At 39.2% G+C, this 19,857-nt stretch overlaps 1 protein-coding gene across 17 annotated transcripts in view; it reads left to right on the top strand.

The window, feature by feature from the left end:
• LOC122563699 (adhesion G protein-coupled receptor L3) overlaps positions 1–19,857 on the top strand; it is a 681,177-nt gene that overhangs the window by 475,419 nt on the left and 185,901 nt on the right. For all 17 annotated transcript variants that reach the window (XM_087995292.1, XM_087995289.1, XM_043717974.2 and 14 more), the window contains one exon: positions 1,429–2,226. In XM_087995292.1, coding sequence (XP_087851418.1) covers positions 1,429–2,226 — 798 coding nt within the window. The remainder of the gene's footprint in view (positions 1–1,428; positions 2,227–19,857) is intronic.

The raw sequence follows: 19,857 nt of genomic DNA, 5'->3' as shown, positions 1-19,857 counted from the left end.
TCTGCCCATCTCCATTCCTTGGAAATTTAACTGATGAGTGATGTGCAAAGAACAGTAACGCTCAAATGAAATGACTTTCAGGTTTAAGAATTTCTGTTGATTTAACCCATTGCTGGGCTTCTTATTTTAAGCCTTGACAAATAGTTACCCATTCACATGGACTGGAATGGTCAAAATTAATGTCTGACACATATAAATGAGCAAAATAGTGGAGGGTGTGGGTACAGTTACATTGTTTAAAAGACATTTGAATAAGTACATAAATAAGAAATGTTTGAAGGAGAATGGGCCAAATGCAGGCAGGTGGGGACTAGTTTAGTTTGCGATTATGGACAGCGTGGATTTGTTGGTCTGAAGGATCTGTTTCCAAGCTGTATGACTGTAATTGTTAAGGCCAGTTGAATCGTGCTGGAACATGCATATGTTGTCTGGAATTGTACCAATTGTGTGACATTTATTCAAGTTAAGCAGGTATCCTGACAACCACTTTAAACAGAGCTGTCTTGCTTGAGTATTGTTTTGCTGTTTCTCACCACTTTTACAAAATAATTAAACTATCTGTCCCAATTGTGATGGATACATTCTCCAAACTATGCACTATCTCTCACCTTTAATGTATTTTTTACAGTAATGCCACATGGTTGATTACCATTAATCTGTTCTCTTTTCTCCTTCATTTCTTTCTTCCTTTCCCCAATGCCTAAGTAGAAGTGGAACAGAAAGGTAATAAAATACCTTAGAAATTAATTATTTTCAATCACTGTTATGCAGTTACTTTATTAACATTATATATACAGCTACTTTGCTCTTGATGCTGTTGTGTAGAGGTTTGTTTAACTAAGTTTTTGGTACACTCTCCATCATTCTGTTGCTTGCTAACAGAACATGCACATTTAATTCCACCACGTTCAGTTTTTCTGCTTCATTAGAAGAGATTAGATCATGGATGACCGTCATGTTTCCCTGCTTTTCTTCTTTCCCAAAAAATAACTTATCTATATCATGCCTCTTTCATTTTGTTGTGTTCTTAGCAGCTTTCACTAAATGGATGCAATTATTTCTTGTTGCTATTAAACTGTAAGTTTTATTTCAAAAGAATTATCAATTTGTATAATGATCTCGCAATTTCAGTTAAAACCTTAAGTTACTACTCCCATCTTATTTATTTGTTTTTCTTTAATCAGTTTCTAAATATCAGGAGTTATTTATTCAGAATTCTAGAAATTTTATTCAGTGTTTTAAATTTTCAAAATTTGAACTATCTTCATGGATGTATGTGTACTTCGTAAATTTGAGTGAAGAACAAATTCGATGTTAAATTATTTTGATAATCTCCAGAAAAGTCAAAAGCAAAAATTCATTATTGTACCAAACCTGAACTGCATTTCTAGGATTTTAATAGCTCTCTCTTATGTTCTATTTCCACAGTTTTCTTATGCCCTGGAACACTTAAAGCAGTTTATCAAATGGATCATTTGTTTGAGTCTGATCATCAGTCAGGCGCCTGGTGCAAAGACCCACTTCAAGCTTCTGACAAGGTCTACTATATGCCTTGGACCCCGTACAGAACAGATACGTTAACTGAATACTCTTCAATGGGGGATTTTATTGCTGGTCGACCAACCATCACATACAAGCTTCCTCATAGAGTGGATGGAACAGGGTTCGTGGTGTATGATGGAGCACTATTCTTCAATAAAGAACGAACAAGAAACATTGTGAAGTTTGATCTCAGGACAAGGATCAAGAGTGGTGAGGCCATCATAGCGAATGCCAATTACCATGACACATCGCCTTATCGATGGGGAGGAAAGTCTGATATTGACCTTGCAGTGGATGAAAATGGTTTGTGGGTTATCTACGCAACTGAACAGAACAATGGCAAAATCGTGGTTAGCCAATTAAATCCTTATACATTAAGGATTGAGGGTACTTGGAATACCGCTTATGACAAGAGGTCAGCTTCAAATGCTTTTATGATATGTGGGATTCTCTATGTGGTGAAATCAGTCTATGAAGATGATGACAATGAAGCCACTGGAAATAAAATCGACTATATCTATAACACTGAGCTGAGCATGGATGGAAATGTTGATGTATTGTTTCCGAACTCCTACCAGTATATTGCAGCAGTGGATTATAACCCTCGCGACCATAAACTGTACGTGTGGAACAATTACCATGTTCTGAAGTATTCACTGGAGTTTGGTCCACTTAATGAAAACGGTATGTGGTATTTGTCTGATCTAACTTGAGTCTGTCAATGTTTCCCATTCACATAGACACTAACAACACTTCTCACGCAAAACATTTTGAAGTTTCTCTTTGATAGAGTAAACGATTGAAAATCCATACACCCTTCCCTGCGTTTGAATAATTTAATATAACTAAAATTTGCCATTTTAGTACAGGCTGTTTGTTAATTTGAGAATACATTCCTTTCTGAAATATTCAAGCTTGCTGAATGCTGACCTTCCATTCTCTAGAACTGTGTTATCTCAGGTATGAAATGTTCCATTAGTTCAAATATTTAATAGATCCACCATTCTGAACTGGCATTCATGTCTATAGGCTTTATAAAGCACTGTTTACTCACTTTGCAAAGTACTGTAAAACCATTTGATTACTTTAAATTATACTAAATTTTAAGGAAGCACTCTCAAAGTCAGGTCAACCAGCAGATCAACAAATGACCAGTTAATCTTTGCCTTTTGCTGGTGAAAGTGAAAATAACATCTGGAACACCTGGTGAACTTCCTGCTCTTCTTTAAAGGTGTCATTGGGCCATTTGTAGCTACCCAAATAGTCAACTGGGATTTGAGTTTAGATCTAGGTGCCATCTATCAACCCCTCAGAAAATGAACAGGAAATGACATCACCTACAACAACAGAACATTTCCACCATACTACTCAGGAATATCAGCTGGAATAGTGTTTGAACCTGTCAGTTGTGGTTCAGTTGCAGTGCTGCATCTGAGTGAGATGGTTGGGCTTTCAAGCTTCATTCTGAAGACATGGGCACTTGTCAAGGCAACGTGGAACTGAGGAAGTTCTGCACTCTTGATGTTGTTTTCTCTTAGCTGAAATGCTGAACCAAAGTCACCCTCTCAACTGGACATCCTTTGGCATTATTTCAAAAAGCCAAAGGCTTTTTCATCCTGCGGTTAATTTACATCTCGCAATTTATATTACTAAATTAACATTATCGGTTAATTATCACCGTTCTCACTGCAGGACATGGTTATGTACAATCCGTCTATCATGCTTCCCATATTACAGTAATAGTTACACTTAAAATGCTCTTCATGAGCTGTCAAATACTGTAGGATAACCTAAATAGTGCACTGTAAATAAAAACATTTCTAAAATATGGCAAGAATACGACCAATTGATTGAAACCGATAGTTTAAGTGGTATATTATTAATGTTAGAAATTGACTGCAAATGTGCAGTGGTTAAGTAACGGGAGTGTGTTTGTTTAGAAAAAAAGAAATCTGGTTATTTTGTGACGTGAAGATAATTTGTACTCGGTGGGGGGGGGGGAAAGAAATATTATTTTTGTGAAATTTCCTAAAATCAGTTTGCAATTGGAGATCAAATCCAACAGGGGTCTCAATAACAATAGATGGACGTTTTTGTTGTTTTCAAATAAAGTGTGACTGAATTATCATAGTAACCCAGAAGGTTTAAAAGATCAATGGCATTCTTCAAACAGAATAATTGTGTTGCTTTTCCAATCATATATACCCTGAGGTTTCACAGCTCTGAGCGATTGTGCTGCATTGTTTTATATTACCATAATTGGTATAAATTGTTTGCTACAGGTGAACTGTAAAATGGTTGAGGACTTGCATTGCTTCACAAAATGACTTGCCAGAAGTATTCTTTCGGGTGTCGTCCTGGAACTCAACGGCAATGAAATTTATTTTGATAGTCATGCACTTTGCTTATCAACCTGCTCTTTGCTATCTTTGTGGCAGAAGACAAAAAGAACATTATGGCCAATCTGCAGATTTTTAATAAGAAAGCTGAGGGAAAATACTCATTTTAAAAGTCTCATTTAGATCATAAATTCTATCCATTCAAATTCAATTGAAAAGTTTAAAAGGGGTGCCAATAGTCAAAACTAAAGCATTAAAGTCTTGCTCCGACACTTGGAATTTTTTAATAGGAAGTTTGGGAAATAGTCCTGTGCAATGATAGCCTTTCTGCCTTTGACAAGCTGTCCGCAATCCCACCTACGCTGGGTAAATTTCCAGCGAGTGAGTCACTTGAGAGGAAAAGCAGACAACATGTGCATGTTCTTTACCCACATACATGAAACAGCATGACAAGGCTTCTCTACTCAGATACTGCCCGATATCTCCTGAACCTTCATGCTTTATTTCAGCCAACATCATGTGCTAACTTTCAAGCCAAAGTAATTTTGTTCATCTAATGCAGTAAGGTAAAGTAAATGAGCAGCAAATAGCAGGAAGAACCATGGCCAAAGGTCACAGATTTAAAATTGTCAGGAAAGGAATCGGTGGGGAGATATCTTTTCTTGGAATGATATCAATCCAGAATGCACTGCCTGAAAGGAATATGACAGCAGTTTCATTGATCAAGATTATTGGCTACTTAGTTGAATGGAAAAAAATGGCAGGGCTTTAGTAAAAGCAGAATGGGATAGGACAAATTGAATAGCTCACTGAAAGAACTTACATGAGCAAAATAGTTTGAATGGTTCCTTTAAGGCTGTAAGATTCTGTGATAGTGTCAAGAATGAAACAAAACCAAACTATTCATCCCTTTTCCACCATGAAACTTGTACAATTTGAAGTTTCATAGAATTTTCCAAACCAGTGCATTCTCCTATGTGAGATAGACCATCACAGTTTTATATTTCTGCAATTTCTCTCATACTTCCAGTTATAATTGGATTAATCACGAGGTCAATTCCTGGAATGGCGGCACGAGGTCAATTCCTGGAATGGTGGGACTACCTTACGCTGAAAGACTGGAGCGACTGGGCTTGTATACCCTTGAGTTTAGGAGACTGAGAGGGGATCTGATTGAGACATATAAGATTATTAAAGGATTGGACACTCTGGAGGCAGGAAACATGTTTCCGCTGATGGGTGAGTGCTGAACCAGAGGACACAGCTTAAAAATACGGGGTAGACCATTTAGGACAGAGATGAGGAGAAACTTCTTCACCCAGAGAGTGGTGGCTGTGTGGAATGCTCTGCCCCAAAGGGCAGTGGAGACCCAGTCTCTGGATTCATTTAAGAAAGAGTTGGATAGAGCTCTCAAGGATAGTGGAATCAAGGGTTATGGAGATAAGACAGGAACAGGATACTGATTAAGGATGATCAGCCATGATCATATTGAATGGTAGTGCAGGCTCGAAGGGCAGAATGGCCTACTCCTGCACCTATAGTCTATTGTCTAATATTGCACAATTTTGCAGACAAACTCTGACATCTGTATTTTGTCGGCTGCTCCAATGTGGTATTGGCACATTATCCTGGACAGTGCAAAAAAAAAAGTGTCTTTGAGCTGGTAATATAAAAAGCATCAAAGTCCATGTACTGATCACTAAACTGTCATATTCATATACAGAAGAAAACTCTTTGCACAAAGGTAGTGGAATGTAAAACATTATGGTTAGATTTTATATGTAGAATATAACAGAGCAGTCTGGCACAAGAACAGATCTTTCATCCAACCATGTCTGTGGCTACCTTGATGCTATTCTAAACTAATCCCAACTGTCTGCACATTGTCCATGTCCCTCTATTCCCTGTCTGAATACCTCCTGAACTTTGCCAATGTACCTGCTCCTAGCACCTCTCCTGGCAAAGTGTTCTCGGCACTTACCAACCTCTTGTGTAAAAAAACGTTTCCTCGCACATCTCCTTAAACTTCTCCCCTCTCACCTTAAACCTATGCCCCCACCCCCCCCCAGTAATTGACATTTCCACTCTGGGGACAAACTTTGACCATCCACCCTATCCATGCCTCTCATAATTTTGTATAGTTTATCAGCAGGTCATCCTTCAGACTCCAACATTGTAATAAAAAAAATCCGAAATTGTCCATCTTCTCCTCATAGCTAAAAGACTCCAATTCAGGCAATACCCTGTTGCACCCTCTCAAAGTCTCCATATCTTCTCTATAACATGGCAACCAAAACTGCATACAATACTCCAAGTGTAGTCTAACTAAAGTCTTATACAGCTGCACCATGAATTGTCAACTGTTATACTCAATGCCCAACTTTTATTCTCAATTCGATGAAGGCAAGCATGCTGTAGCCTTCTTTGCCACCTTTTCCACTTATGTTGCTACTTTCAGACACCTAAGGACTTGCACCACACGATTCCTCTGTATGGCAATGCTCCCAATGATCCTGCCATTCACTGCATAGCTTCCTCTTACATTTGACCTCTAAAGATGCATCACCTCACACTTGTTTGGATTAAACTCCATTTGCCTTTACTCTACCCAACTTTTTAACTTTCCTATATTTTGCTGTATTGTCTGATAACCTTCCTCACTATCCACAACTCCACTAATTTCCATGTGGTCTGCAACTTACTAATCAGACCACCTACATTTTCATCCAAACCATCTATATATTACAAACAATAGAGGTCCCAGCCCTGATCCTTGTGGAACACCACTAGTCACAGACTCTAGTAAAACAAAACCCTCCATAACTACCCTCTGTCTTCCATGACAAAATCCAATTTTATCCAATCAGCCAACTCACCTTAGGTCCAATGTTCCTTAATCTTCAAGACCAGCCTAACTTGTCAAATGCTTTAGTAAAGTCCAGGTATACAAGATCCACTGCCCTACCCTCATCAATCAATTTTGTCACTTCCTCAAAAAACAATCAAGTTTGTGAGACAAGATCATCATGGAGCCAAGCTGACTATCGCTTGGTGATTCCAATTATTTTCCAAATGAAAGTAAATTCTGTCCCTAAGCATCATCTTCAATTATTTCTGTACCACTGATGTAAGGCTCACCGGCCTATCATTTTCTGGATTATCCCTGTTGCCCTTCTTAAACAAAGCAACAATATTGGGTTTAGTCTGGTCTTCTGGGATCTCTGCTGTGGCGAAGGAAAAAGGATGTATGTTTTGCTCCAGTTTTATTAAACACTGGATAAACATCACCTGGTGTCCTGTGTCTAGTTCTGGGCTCTGTTGCCTAAAGGATAGGGGTTCTGTTAGCTCAGTTGGCTGGACAGATGCAGAATGATGCCAACAACATTGGTTCAATTCCTGCACTATTTGTGGTTCCTATGAAGGACTATCCTCCTCAACCTCTCCTCTAACCTGGGGCATGGCAATCCTTAGGTTCCACCATTATTTGTCATCATCTCTCTCTCTGTCTAATGAGGGTACAGCCCTATGGTCCTCTGGAATTATGGTGACATTACCTTTGCCCTAAAGGTTACATTAGTTTTGAAAAAGTGCAGCGCATATTCCTCAGAGTATTACCAAGATTCCAATAGCTAACTTATGAGGAGAGATGACATTAACTTGGCTTGTAGTCAACTCAATATGGAAGATTTAAAGAATGATTTGAATGAAATATTTGGAGTTAGAAATCTGAGTATATGAGGGTGTAATGCTGTTGCCACCATCCCTATTTTCTTGGCTGGGCCTAATATGCTTTACAGTGATACAGCATCAACCACTCATCACTCTTCAAAAGAGGCTTTTGTCCTGATACCATGTAGATTATGCCAAAATATCAATTAGGACCAAGTTTCATTAGCTAGACAGACATTGTTACTAAGACTAAGTAAAAGACTAAGCAAGAAGTGCCCAGTTAAAATCTGACCTGCTTCGGAGGTGTGTCATAATGTACCTGGAAAAGTTGATCAAATATACCTCAGACCTGTGCATATTGGTCTGCACTCCAAAAGCTGGTCTCAGATTTTCTGCCTCATCTCATTACCTTGCACAACAAATACATAAATTGATAGTGCCGGTGTAAAGAAATTTCATTTCTGCTGGTGGGGAGTCTAGGACAGGGTTACATGACTTAAAGTCAGAGCTAAATCATTCATGAGAGAAGCTAGGATACACTAATACAGATAGAATTGTGAAATTCACCCAAAGTAAAAGCTTTGCTCAGTTAATAATTTTAAACTGAAATTAATCGTTTTTTTTGCTAGTCCAAGGTATTAATGGATAAGGAAAAAGATAGTTGAATGGGAATAGGAAACAGATTTATCTATGAACTTGATTAATGACAGTACAGGCATGAGGGTTGAATCACTGACTCCTTTTTGATCACCTGTTTATTCTTAGTTCTATAAATCGTGACTATTTCTTTTAGGAGAGAAGTAACCAAGCTAGTCATAACGTGGTGTTAGATCAGGAGGATGCGTGTACTCAGGAGAATCTGTGCATTGCAGTTTACACAAGTTCCACGGAAATTTAGGGATTGATGGGTTAATTGATAGTTATGAGGAGAAAGTGAGGTCTGCAGATGCTGGAGATCAGAGCTGGAAATGTGTTGCTGGAAAAGGGCTTATGCCCAAAACGTCGATTCTCCTGTTCCCTGGATGCTGCCTGACCTGCTGCGCTTTTCCAGCAACACATTTCCAGTAATTGATAGTTATAGTAAGTGTTCTTAAGAAAACGTAAAGTTATATGTATTTAACTTACATAACATTAAGTTATCTGGAAGTCCAGAAAGGGCAAGGTTTTTTTATTGAGTCTATTACAATTGCTGAGGAAAAATGTGTTGTCCTGTGTAAGGCTTGATGATATTTATTTTGGTGGCCTCGTGTGCTTTTCTCTGTTGGGGTTAACTGAACTGCTTGCAGCACACACAAAGCACATTAAGGTTTAAAGCTTGATTCTAGTTTCTTCTTCCTTTGTCCTTTGCTTAAATGAAGCAAATTCAGTTTTCTGAATCTCTCAAAACTTTGGAATTCTGCTTCTGAACTAGTTTTGTTTTAATCGTGTTCCATCGTAGTTCTTTGTGCCTCATTTCCACAATTTTCAAACAGAGCCACAGATAATCAGATCTCTGCAGCTGTGCCTTAATTAGTGTTCAGTATGTCAAAGTATCTGATGTATTGAAATATTCTGTTATTTTAATCACCTATAGGTGTGAACTATGATTGTTTAAGACTTGCTTACCATGGCATTCACAAATTTCAAGTTGAGCTTTCAAGAACTGTGGGGCGGCACGGTGGCACAGTGGTTAGCACTGCTGCCTCACAGCACCAGAGACCCGGGTTCAATTCCTGCCTCAGGCGACTGACTGTGTGGAGTTTGCACGTTCTCCCCGTGTCTGCGTGGGTTTCCTCCAGGTGCTCCGGTTTCCTCCCACAGTCCAACGACCTGCAGGTCAGGTGAATTGGCCATGCTAAATTGCCCATAGTGTTAGGTAAGGGGTAAATGTAGGGGTATGGGTGGGTTGCGCTTCGGCGGGTCGGTGTGGACTTGTTGGGCCAAAGGGCCTGTTTCCACACTGTAAGTAATCTAAAAACTGGCACTGAAGTGATCAGCCAAATGGCCTCCTTCTGTCCCATTTCAAACACTCTTTGAATCTGAATGTGTGATTCCAAAATCACTCCTCTCTCCCTCCATGCTGAAAAAAAAACACCAAGAATTGTTGCAGAGTTTATACATTTGGAGGTCTCTGCACCAGAAACTGATTTTTCTATTAGGTAAGGGAGACTTCACTGGGAATTAGTTGCCCACTCCTCCAGCTTGAATTATGCTGCTGTTGTCCGTGGGGAGATCCAGTTTCTCAAGTATGAAGGTTGGCATGTACTAAACTGGAAATCCTCATAAACGTTAGCAATCTCTTTCGCCCCAATGGTAGCATATTGATTTAGGACTGTTTTAGCAGTACACGGCAAATACGCTGCACATAGTTCTCCAATCATATCAGTTGCATGGGCTCCTTAAGTCTGCTATATTTTGACAGTTCCTTGAGATTATTCTTTGCAAAGTTGGGACAATCAGCAATCTGCTATCACTAAGTTGAACCTAGGGCAAATATCGACGACCATAAAATCACTTCCAGAGTCATGTCTAAATCACCTAGATGCTAAGTTTGAGTGTTTTTCTTGGTTCTTTCTTCTTGAAGTAGGAGCCCCATAACACATCGCTTGTAGACCATTTTGAGCTGAGCATGTTTTTAACCTGCTGCAAGCTTATTATTGGGTTTTGAGGTGCAAACCCATTGCTTTGAATCCTTCACAAACACTATTAGTCTCTGTATGCCATCCTTCAGAGTGGTTGCACATGCACATGATTATGTGGCTCAGACAGAACATTGGTAATAAGCAGGCTCCAGCCTGGAGAGCCAATAGCAGAATCTCCAGAAAAATAACCCTGATTTGAGTTGGTGCATATTTTCAGAGTGAAAAGTCAACCATCCTTTCATTTTCATAGAACATAGAACATAGAACATAGAAGAATACAGCGCAGTACAGGCCCTTTGGCCCTCGATGTTGCGCCGATCCAAGCCCACCTAACCTATACTAACCCACTATCCTCCATATACCTATCCAATGCCCGCTTAAATGCCCATAAAGAGGGAGAGTCCACCACTGCTACTGGCAGGGCATTCCATGAACTTACGACTCGCTGAGTGAAGAACCTACCCCTAACTTCAGTCCTATATCTACCCCCCCTTAATTTAAAGCTATGCCCCCTTGTAATACCCGACTCCATACGCGGGAAAAGGTTCACACTGTCAACCCTATCTAACCCCCTAATCATCTTGTACACCTCAATCAAGTCACCCCTAAACCTTCTTTTCTCTAATGAAAACAGCCCCAAGTGTCTCAAAGTGTTTTCAAAGCTTACCTGCTGATCATGTTGCACTTGTTGGGGAATAATGTATGTTTCCCTTTTTTTCATCATTCCCAGCCCAGGTAAAGCAAACTGGAGGTCAGCTCTAGCTTTCTATCTCTGAAAATTCCAGTAGACTTTTGTCACAACTTCAAAGGATTCCTAGGAATTAAAAATACCATTGATTGTTACATTGAAATTAATTTTTTTTTTACACAAATTAATCTTGATATGCAAGTGTCAAAGCCAATCCCAAATAAATCTGTAAGCTATTTATTTGGTCCCTGTTGGTGTCCAATTGTCATGTTAACTTAATTCAAAAACTACTGAGAACGACCATATGTGAGATTTTCTTCCAGATATTGCATTATTAGAATCATATATAGATAAACACAATTATTGGGCCACAAGAAAGCTTTCACCAAATTGAGTGAATATCCTGACAGATCTGAACTGGAAATGATAGGATGAATCAAAAGGGTGTTAGACATCACTGATTTTTTATTTTGCCAACAGGAGGCTTAGTTGGTAAATTTAACAAATAAAATGTTACTACACCCTGCAGCAAACTTGTTGGTTATTGGAAATTAATAGTGACTCGTGATGACATTTAGATCGTCACTGGTAGCCCAATGGTATAGAATTAGCATTCTTTTCTCTCTGTATTGAACTTTTAGTAGTTCTCCAATTTGGTCTTGTTCATGATCTTGGATCAGAACACATTTGAACCATATCGGTGGAGATAAGAAATGAAAGGACTAAGATTACAGTGGAGGGAACAATCTGTAGGCCTGCTAATAATAGCTATATGGTGGAGCAGAGAATAAATCAGGATATAATTAGGTTCATGTAAAAAGGCTGTACAATAATCATGGATGACTTTAATTTTCAAATAGATAGGGAAAGTGAGATTAGCAGAGGTAGCCACAAGGTAAAATGTATAAAGCCTATTCAGGACAGTTTCCTAGAACAACATGTGAGTCCAACAGGGATCAGACTGTTTTGGATCCAGTGATGTGTTATGAGGCAGGTATAATAAGACCATAAGACATAGGAGTGGAAGTAAGGCCATTCGGCCCATCGAGTCCACTCCGCCATTCAATCATGGCTGATGCGCATTTCAGCTCAACTTACCAGCGTTCTCCCCGTAGCCCTTAATTCCTCTAGAATAAATTCCTCTAGAATAATAAAAGATTTTGGGGCAAAAGACTGCCAAGGAAACAGTGCCCATAACGTGGGTAGAATTTAGCTTTCAGTTTGAAAGGGAGAAACTTGTGTCAGAAGCAAATTTGTTAAACTCAAGTGAGGGTAACTGCAAAGGAATGAGGACAGATCAGGTAGGAGTGTAGTGGGGAAAGAGTCTGGTAGCAAGGATGGTTGAGGAACAATGACAGATATTTAATGATATAATTCGTACCTCGTGTCAAAGGCATATGCCATGAAAAAGGAATTCTAGGAAGGAGATAATCCAAACATGGTTAGTGAGGAAAGTTGAAGTACAAAAAGTACAATGTAGCAAAGATTGCCATAAGCCAGATGATTCAGAAAGTTTTAAAAATCAAAACATGACCAAAAAAGAATAAACAGGGATAAGATCATCTTTCAGGATCAACCAGCAAAGTCATGTCAAGATGAACAGCAAAGTCTTATGTAAATGTTTATAAAAAGTAAAGAAAAACCAAATTGAATACAAGTTCCTTAGAATGTGAGGCTGAGAAATAATCTGGGTACTAGGAAATGGCAGAGGAGTTAGATAAATTTGTTGCATTATTTTTCCAGGATAGTGTTGTCCTGTTTCCCTCCCTCAGTTGAAGCAAAATGCTCAGAGACACAATATCGTTTTACCTCCTTCATCTCTATTCTGGAGGGGGAGAGAATGGTTGCCCATGTGCACAGAGACATGACTTCTTGATCTTCTCTGAAATAGCAGTTTCTTAATGAATTATCTAGTTATTTTATAGGGAGGAGCATCCAGATAAGGCAACATGCATATTCATTGGGTGACCGTTACAATCAGTGAGCATCAACAGGAAAGATTAAGCCATCTGCTGTTACACAATAAATGTTCTTAACCTTAATTGGCTTCACATAATGAATTGTTTTCACCTTGTTAAACTGACTTTGCATACTGAATGTTTCCAATATTGTTAAATGCCTCTACATAATGAGTGCTTTTCCACCTAGTTAACCCATTACCCTTGCCTCCATTGTTAACTGAAAGTTCTTATCTGATCTGAGTCATGCTCAGCTGAACCTCATTTCACAAAACTCAGAACTTAACTTTTTTTCCCTGTCTGCCTATACCTTATACACTTTCTCATTCCCTTTTTATTTAAATCATTTCATGATCACCACCTAGATGGCACTACCAGCTTTCATAAGACTCTGACGCCAGTATTTAAGCATGTTATTGATAAACATCATGCAGTGATTATAACAACAGAAATTACTAGTCTGTTACAGTGAACAGAATTTGAAGAATCCTCCCATGTGCAAAAAAAAATTCACCAGTGAAGTTTTTAAATCCGCAGTCCTTAGTGACCACTCCATCCCCTCCAAGTCAAGTGGAAATGAGCCAGTTCTCCAAAATCTCCTTTAGTTAAGTTCAACCTGAAAACAAAGTTCAATCTGTTCTTGCGTCACCCTTCGGAGAAATCTGATTTCTTAGTTAAGGGCAGTTAACTGCTTCACAAAACTGACGAGACTTCCATCATTCCAGAGATGCTTCAGATGGAGGATCTGAAGTATGGAGTGCAGCAGCTGCAACCACAGGCTAGGTGAATGCAGCATTCTTTGCTGCTTCTGCTCCCACTCTGCTGTTAAATATAACAAAGCTAACTGGCTGTGTTGTGATGTTAGCTTGATCAGTGAATCTTCATATCCCTGAAATGATCAAAAGACAAGATAAAGCTCACGTGGTTTAATGTCCATGGGAAGGCCACTGACAAAAAGTGTATCAACTTCCTCTTCACTGTTGTTACCGTCTTCTCTTTTCATGTTTATGACTGGGAAGCTGATTGAATCATTGGATCATGTTGTGGAGGGGAGGGTGGTGGTCCAAAGGTGTGCTTTAAATGTGAATGGAAAAATTCTCTCGCGAAGATGCTAGCTGCTGAAAGTATCTTTGCATTTCCTCTTTCATTCCTTCCTTGCCAAGGTGGTTATCAGTACGAAGACAGTCACACATGTAACTACACTAAATTGTGTCTGCCTATTTCAACGTTCTCAGTTGTCTTAAGTCTGTTACCCTGTTCACTATTTATGACACTATCAAGCTTTATACAATCCATAAACTTCTAAATTGTACTGCCTAAACAACTCAGTCGATTATAAACAACAAGCAATGGTCCTAAAATCAAACCCTCGGGAAACCCCATTCGGGTAATTCAAAAATTATTTTCCTTTAACATTTCCCCTCCCCCTACATTATCCCAGTCCCAAGCCTCCAACTCGACACTGCCTTCCTGACCTGTCCACTCCACCCTCCTCTCTGACCTATCACCTTCTCCCTCACGTCCACCTACCTATTGAATTCTCAGCTACCTCACCCCCTCCCTCCCTCCACCAACCCCACCCCAGTCCCATTTAACTCTCAGTCCACCCTGGTCCACCAGCCACATTCCTGATTAAGGGATCTTGCCCAAAATGTCGATTCTTCTGCTCCTCGGATGCTATTGAGTCTGCAGTCCTCACTTTCTCCCAACCTACATTACCCACCCCCAGTCTCAGATGGTGATATTCGAGCTGCGACATGAATTGTACTTTGTTCTTCTTCTTTCATCCACTATTATAATGCCTGGAGTGTGCTGAGGTCACTCGCTCAGTACTTGTGTTTCATTAAAATCCACGAACAGAGATTAAGACAGAAGAGAGAAAGGAAAGAAATTGTGCAGCGGAAAATTTACTATAAATACAATTTTCCCATTACTATCTCAGGCCTAAGGCACATCATGGCAAACATTTGCTGTCCAGCATGCAAACAGGGATTTTTTTAATGTGTTTGTGGCAGCTGGATGACATTAACAATGCAGAATTTAATCTCTGTCTGTAATTGCTCTAAGCGTATTAAAAGTTAACGAAGTAAATTCTGACGGAAGATCACCAATCTGTATCATTAACTGTATTGCTGTGTCCACAGGCACTGCTACATCTATTGGGTAGTTCTAGCAATAAGTTTCATTTTAGTTTTTAATAATGCTTTTGTTCTAAGCATCAGTGAAGGGTAACAGGTTGTCTTCCCCAAAGTACATGAGTGATCCGATGGATTTTTTAAAATACCAGTCTGGTTATCGTGGTTATTTTCTGGTGATAACCCATAAATGACCAGACTTATTCAGCTTTTGTTTGATTTGTTTATGTGCATGCACACACCGCTGGCTCGGCCAGCTTTTCTTGCCCATTACTCATTGCCCTGGGGAAAGTGGTGATAAGCCACTGCAATCCTTGGGATGTCGAGACACCCAGTGTGCTACATTTTTGCAACTTCATTGGGTGCTCCCAGTTTTAAAGTTTTCAAACATCAAAGCTGCAGCGTAGTTGATATTAGTTGTCATTTCCTTCCAGCTTTTTGTTCATGTTGTGAATGTGATCTCTTCTGTATTGGGGTGTCAAGTCATGTATTGGCTTCCTTGAGACTGAGAGAGACTCGGTGGTTGCTGCTCCTACTTTTGAGTCTGAAAGTTACCAAATGCAGCTAACAGTGTGACTGAAGGCTCACATGCCCAGATTTTCTGAAATGCATGCCAAGGTGATGGCCTGGAATTTTACAGTTAGCAGCAAAGTGACATTTTCAATGCTGAACTCAAAGTTGTTCATAAAGGTACAGAGACTTTTATGGCATGGATGCCACTTTTTTTCTGACTTTAATTTTACTCTTGTGTCACCACTAAGGGATCTCCAGCATGCAACAGCAACAAGCTAAATAGCCAATCACATTGAAGGATTCTCACAGACAGCAAATCAACAGGTGAAAAGTACTGGTTATTTTTACGTTTTAATGATTTCATAGAGAACAAAATGAAGATGGAAACTTGCACATGGGATTAAGTAGAAGTTGAAGTATCAAAGCTATGGATTTTTCTAATCAAATATAATTTGCCTTTTGAGCCAGAGTGATTATTCAACAATAATTTTAGTATGTAAGAAGATGATGATTGATCAGTAATGTTACTGAATTTGTCATCAAGAAACCAAGGCTAATGCTGTTGTGGGCACGAGTTGAAATCTCACCAGGTCTGCGAGTGGACTTCTATTAATTCACAACATTTTGAATTGAGACCATGATATAATCATCCATTTGGGGGGAGGGGGAAACGGAGTGGCACAGTGGCTCAGCGGTTAGCACTGCTGCCTTACATCGCCAGGGACCGGGTTCAATTCCACCCTCAGGTGACAGTCTGTGTGGAATTTGCACATTCTCCCTGTCTCTGTGAGGGTTTCTTCGAAGTGCTCCGGTTTTCTCCCACAGTCCAAAGATGTATAGGTAAGGTGGATTGGCCATGTTAAATTACCCATAGTGTTCAGGGACAGATAGGCTAGGAATGGAAATAGAAAAATAGCCATGGGAAATGCAGGGTTCCAGGTATAGGGGAGTGAGGCTGAGACTGGGTCGGATGCTCTTCGGAGGATCAGTATGGACTTGATGTGCCAAGTGTTGTTCTTCCACACTGTAGGGAATCTATGAATTCTTGTTAAGAATTATCAGCTTTGCTCGTGTCCTTTAAGGAAGGAAATCTGTCACCCTTACCTGGCCAGCGATTTTTATCTAGTGCCTGAAATGAACTAATCATCTACTCAGGTCATAGGCAACTGAGGATAATCAACAAATTCTGCTTTTGCCTTCGATGCCCACAACTCTTGAGAATGAAGAAAGAAATGCTCTTCGAAAAAGGGGTGCACCTCATTCAGCAAGTTAGTTCAAGGATTTGTGCATTGAGACTTATAGTATGAGAACTGGGCATTCACATAAAATGAGGAATTTTAGGCTTGCATCTGCTAGTATAACAACAGCGCAGTCCATGGAGGAACAGGGAATGACTGGCAGCAACTCTTGGATTTTTGTGTTTAATTACACATATGCAAATACCAGGAGTCCTGTCAATTTCTGAGCTGAAAGCTGATAACTTCACTGTGAGTACAACTGCAAAGTTCATTCCAAAAATACAAGCATCTGAAGCAAGTTTTTTTTTGGTAAATCTTTACACCATTAGATTGTCAAAGTTTATGGATGAGACATGCTTAAATGCCATCCTCCTTCTGTAGCAGGAAATGGAGTCAATATTATTGACAATGCAGGAATCTGTGATATTGAGTTTAAATGACACCAGCATCAAATTCAAAGACTTTGCTCAGCTTGCCCAAACAGGCCAGCAAAGTAATTTTCTGATCTATGTGCACCATCTCCAGCCTACAGAGTTGTTCTGGAAGCCATGACTCAATGCCACATTTGGATTAGGTTCTCATGTTTCTACCTTGGTGAAGTAAAGTCTGCATTGCACTTTGAATGGGACAAATTCAAATGTATTTCAACATCCATTTCCTCTTCTGTTTTGAGGGGGTATAAAATTACCATTTGGTGCTCCTGAGTTGGGCTATAACTAATGAACTTCAAGTCGCTCCTTACAAATTCCCTCCCTGATATTTCACCCGTCCAGGTTTACCTCCCTGTTTGTGCATGCTAGACAACAGATAATACTTCTCATTTAATGTTGTTTTCACCTGATGTTCGGGAAAAACAGAACCACTGTACCTAAGTCATATTTTGTTCTTGTACAAGGTGACGTGCAGAGTACATTGACACAGAAGTGGTGACAATATCCCAAATGTGTACTTTATTTGAATGAAATACTTCTCTGGGGTATGATCCTATGGCCTAGCCAGTTCTATGTACACTGCTTCTACAGCACCATTCAAAATGATCTCATTGGCATGCAATGTTCGGGACAATTTGTCCAAATGCAAAATAGCTTTTACACTTAGGCAGGAATTCCCACAAATTTAATTTAATGGTATGGTATTATCCAAGTAGCTGTGTTATACTTTTGGTATTTGTTGATTGGTAAGACTTTTGATAAAGTCAACTGAGCATTGTTAAAGACAAAGCATGATTTTTCTAGTATGAACTTGTTTAAAGAGAGATTACAATTACAACTCTGCTATACTATATGGCTTTGACATGTGCATGCATCACCATAGACAACCAGAAACTATGAGCTAGGGAGTACTCAGGCATGTAGCTCAGAATACAGTAAAAAACAAATTTCCTTCGGAAGATAGGAAGTGAAGGTCAGTGATTGTACAACGTAAGTTGTCAAAAATCACAAGCCCTGTATTCTGAAAATACATGATGAGCATTCAGCAGCTGGCCTGCAATTAATGTTAAGTTCCCATACATATTACAATGTACAATGTCCAAAAAATGCACCACATGCGTGCAACATTTTTTAAAGACAGTATAATGTGTTGAAAACCACATGTTGCATTATGTTTTGTGTCATTTCTGGTGCGGGAAAATTGTTCACAATCTCTGTTTTTTCTCTTTTACTCATTCTCTCTCACTCCCTTATTCTCTCTCTCTCTCTCGCTGTCATTCTCATTATATCTGTCTCTGTCTTGCTTTTTCTCTTTCTGTGAATTAATTTTCACTTCATTTGAGAATCATGGGTAGGACCCAAACAGTTTTATAATTATAATTTTGTTATCCTAATCTACTTTTGTCAGTCTGTCAATTCTAATTTTTGACCAAAGTACTTATGGAAGTGTTGTGATAAAATACACACTCGATTGTAAAACAGCAAAGCTAACCATTTTTGAGTAGCATCACCTGTATATAAGATTTTATCAAAACAAAGGAAACTGAGCGATACAGAACAGAAGGCCGCATATGTGTACAGCTATTTACACACTCATCATGATCATTGGCAGTAGTTGAGTACCTACAAATAATGTTAACTTTCTAAGTGAACCCCTCAACACCAAGAAGTCTAATAGTTTGCTGAAAATTGCCATTGAGGCTCACAATATATAAATTCTACTTTCAGATGGAAAGCTAGTTTGGGTGAGTTTGGTTTGTAGACTATAATAAATTTCCAAACAATGCACTAAAAGTTCACTTTCTGCAATGTAGCTAAATTGGCCAAGTCATTGAAAATGTGGCTGTAATTCATTCCTTTCAAGTACAGATCAGTTCTAAACCAAATTTGACAATTTTTGATTCAAGTACAAATGACATCACAAAAGTAAGTGGTGAATGTGTTTTAATCTCTGTCCAGAAGCCCTGTTCCATCACCTCCTGAAGCTCCAACTCTGATCTCTAATGAATGTGAAGGGCTGCAAGTATAATTTTAGATTCTGGCAATCTCTGGTCTTTGTCCCCGGTGAACATGAGTGCATTGTGTAAACCTGAACTGAATTTGACACTTCATTTAACAGTTTGAATTGTAACCAGCCTGAGAATGTGGAAAGCTGAATTGCAGCTCCACTATACCAGGGGTCCGAGCTAGAGTTCTTTCTTGGGATTTGTGACCTCTGCCACTTCTGACCCATGGGTACTTAGCATATTCAATAGATATACTATTCTTCACCACTGACATTTCTGACTTTCATGTGCTCCATGGAAACGCTAACAATGTTGGTGTTTGTATATAAGCCAGCCTCAATGGACTTTCCTGTTGTTAATGTGATGAAGTTCTCCTAATCTATTGTGCATGGATAGCAGCAATACATATTTGAAAGTTTCCATCTAAAAGAGCCCAATATTCTGGAATGCACCACATCAATTTACGTCATCAACAAACGTGGAAGCAATGAAAGGTCATTTATGTCAAATGATGCTACTCATTTCCAGGATCCAAGTAACTTACATTGATTTTCACATTATACTACCATTGCAAACCTCATGAATATCGATGATTTATATTGTATTCCCTTACACTACTGCCTTGTATTCCATTTTGAACGTAAGATAGATATACCGCATCTTTTGTTACACTTTCTTTATCGTTTAACCTTATCATTATGCTCTTGAGGGAGACCA

The sequence above is a fragment of the Chiloscyllium plagiosum genome, unplaced genomic scaffold (genome assembly GCF_037043375.1).
Source record: "Chiloscyllium plagiosum isolate Xiang-an unplaced genomic scaffold, Cpla_swu_hap1 HiC_scaffold_2, whole genome shotgun sequence".
Classification (NCBI taxonomy): Eukaryota; Metazoa; Chordata; class Chondrichthyes; order Orectolobiformes; family Hemiscylliidae; genus Chiloscyllium; species Chiloscyllium plagiosum.
Note: the sequence above shows the minus strand (reverse complement) of the source record. Positions and strands in the feature narration are given on the sequence as shown.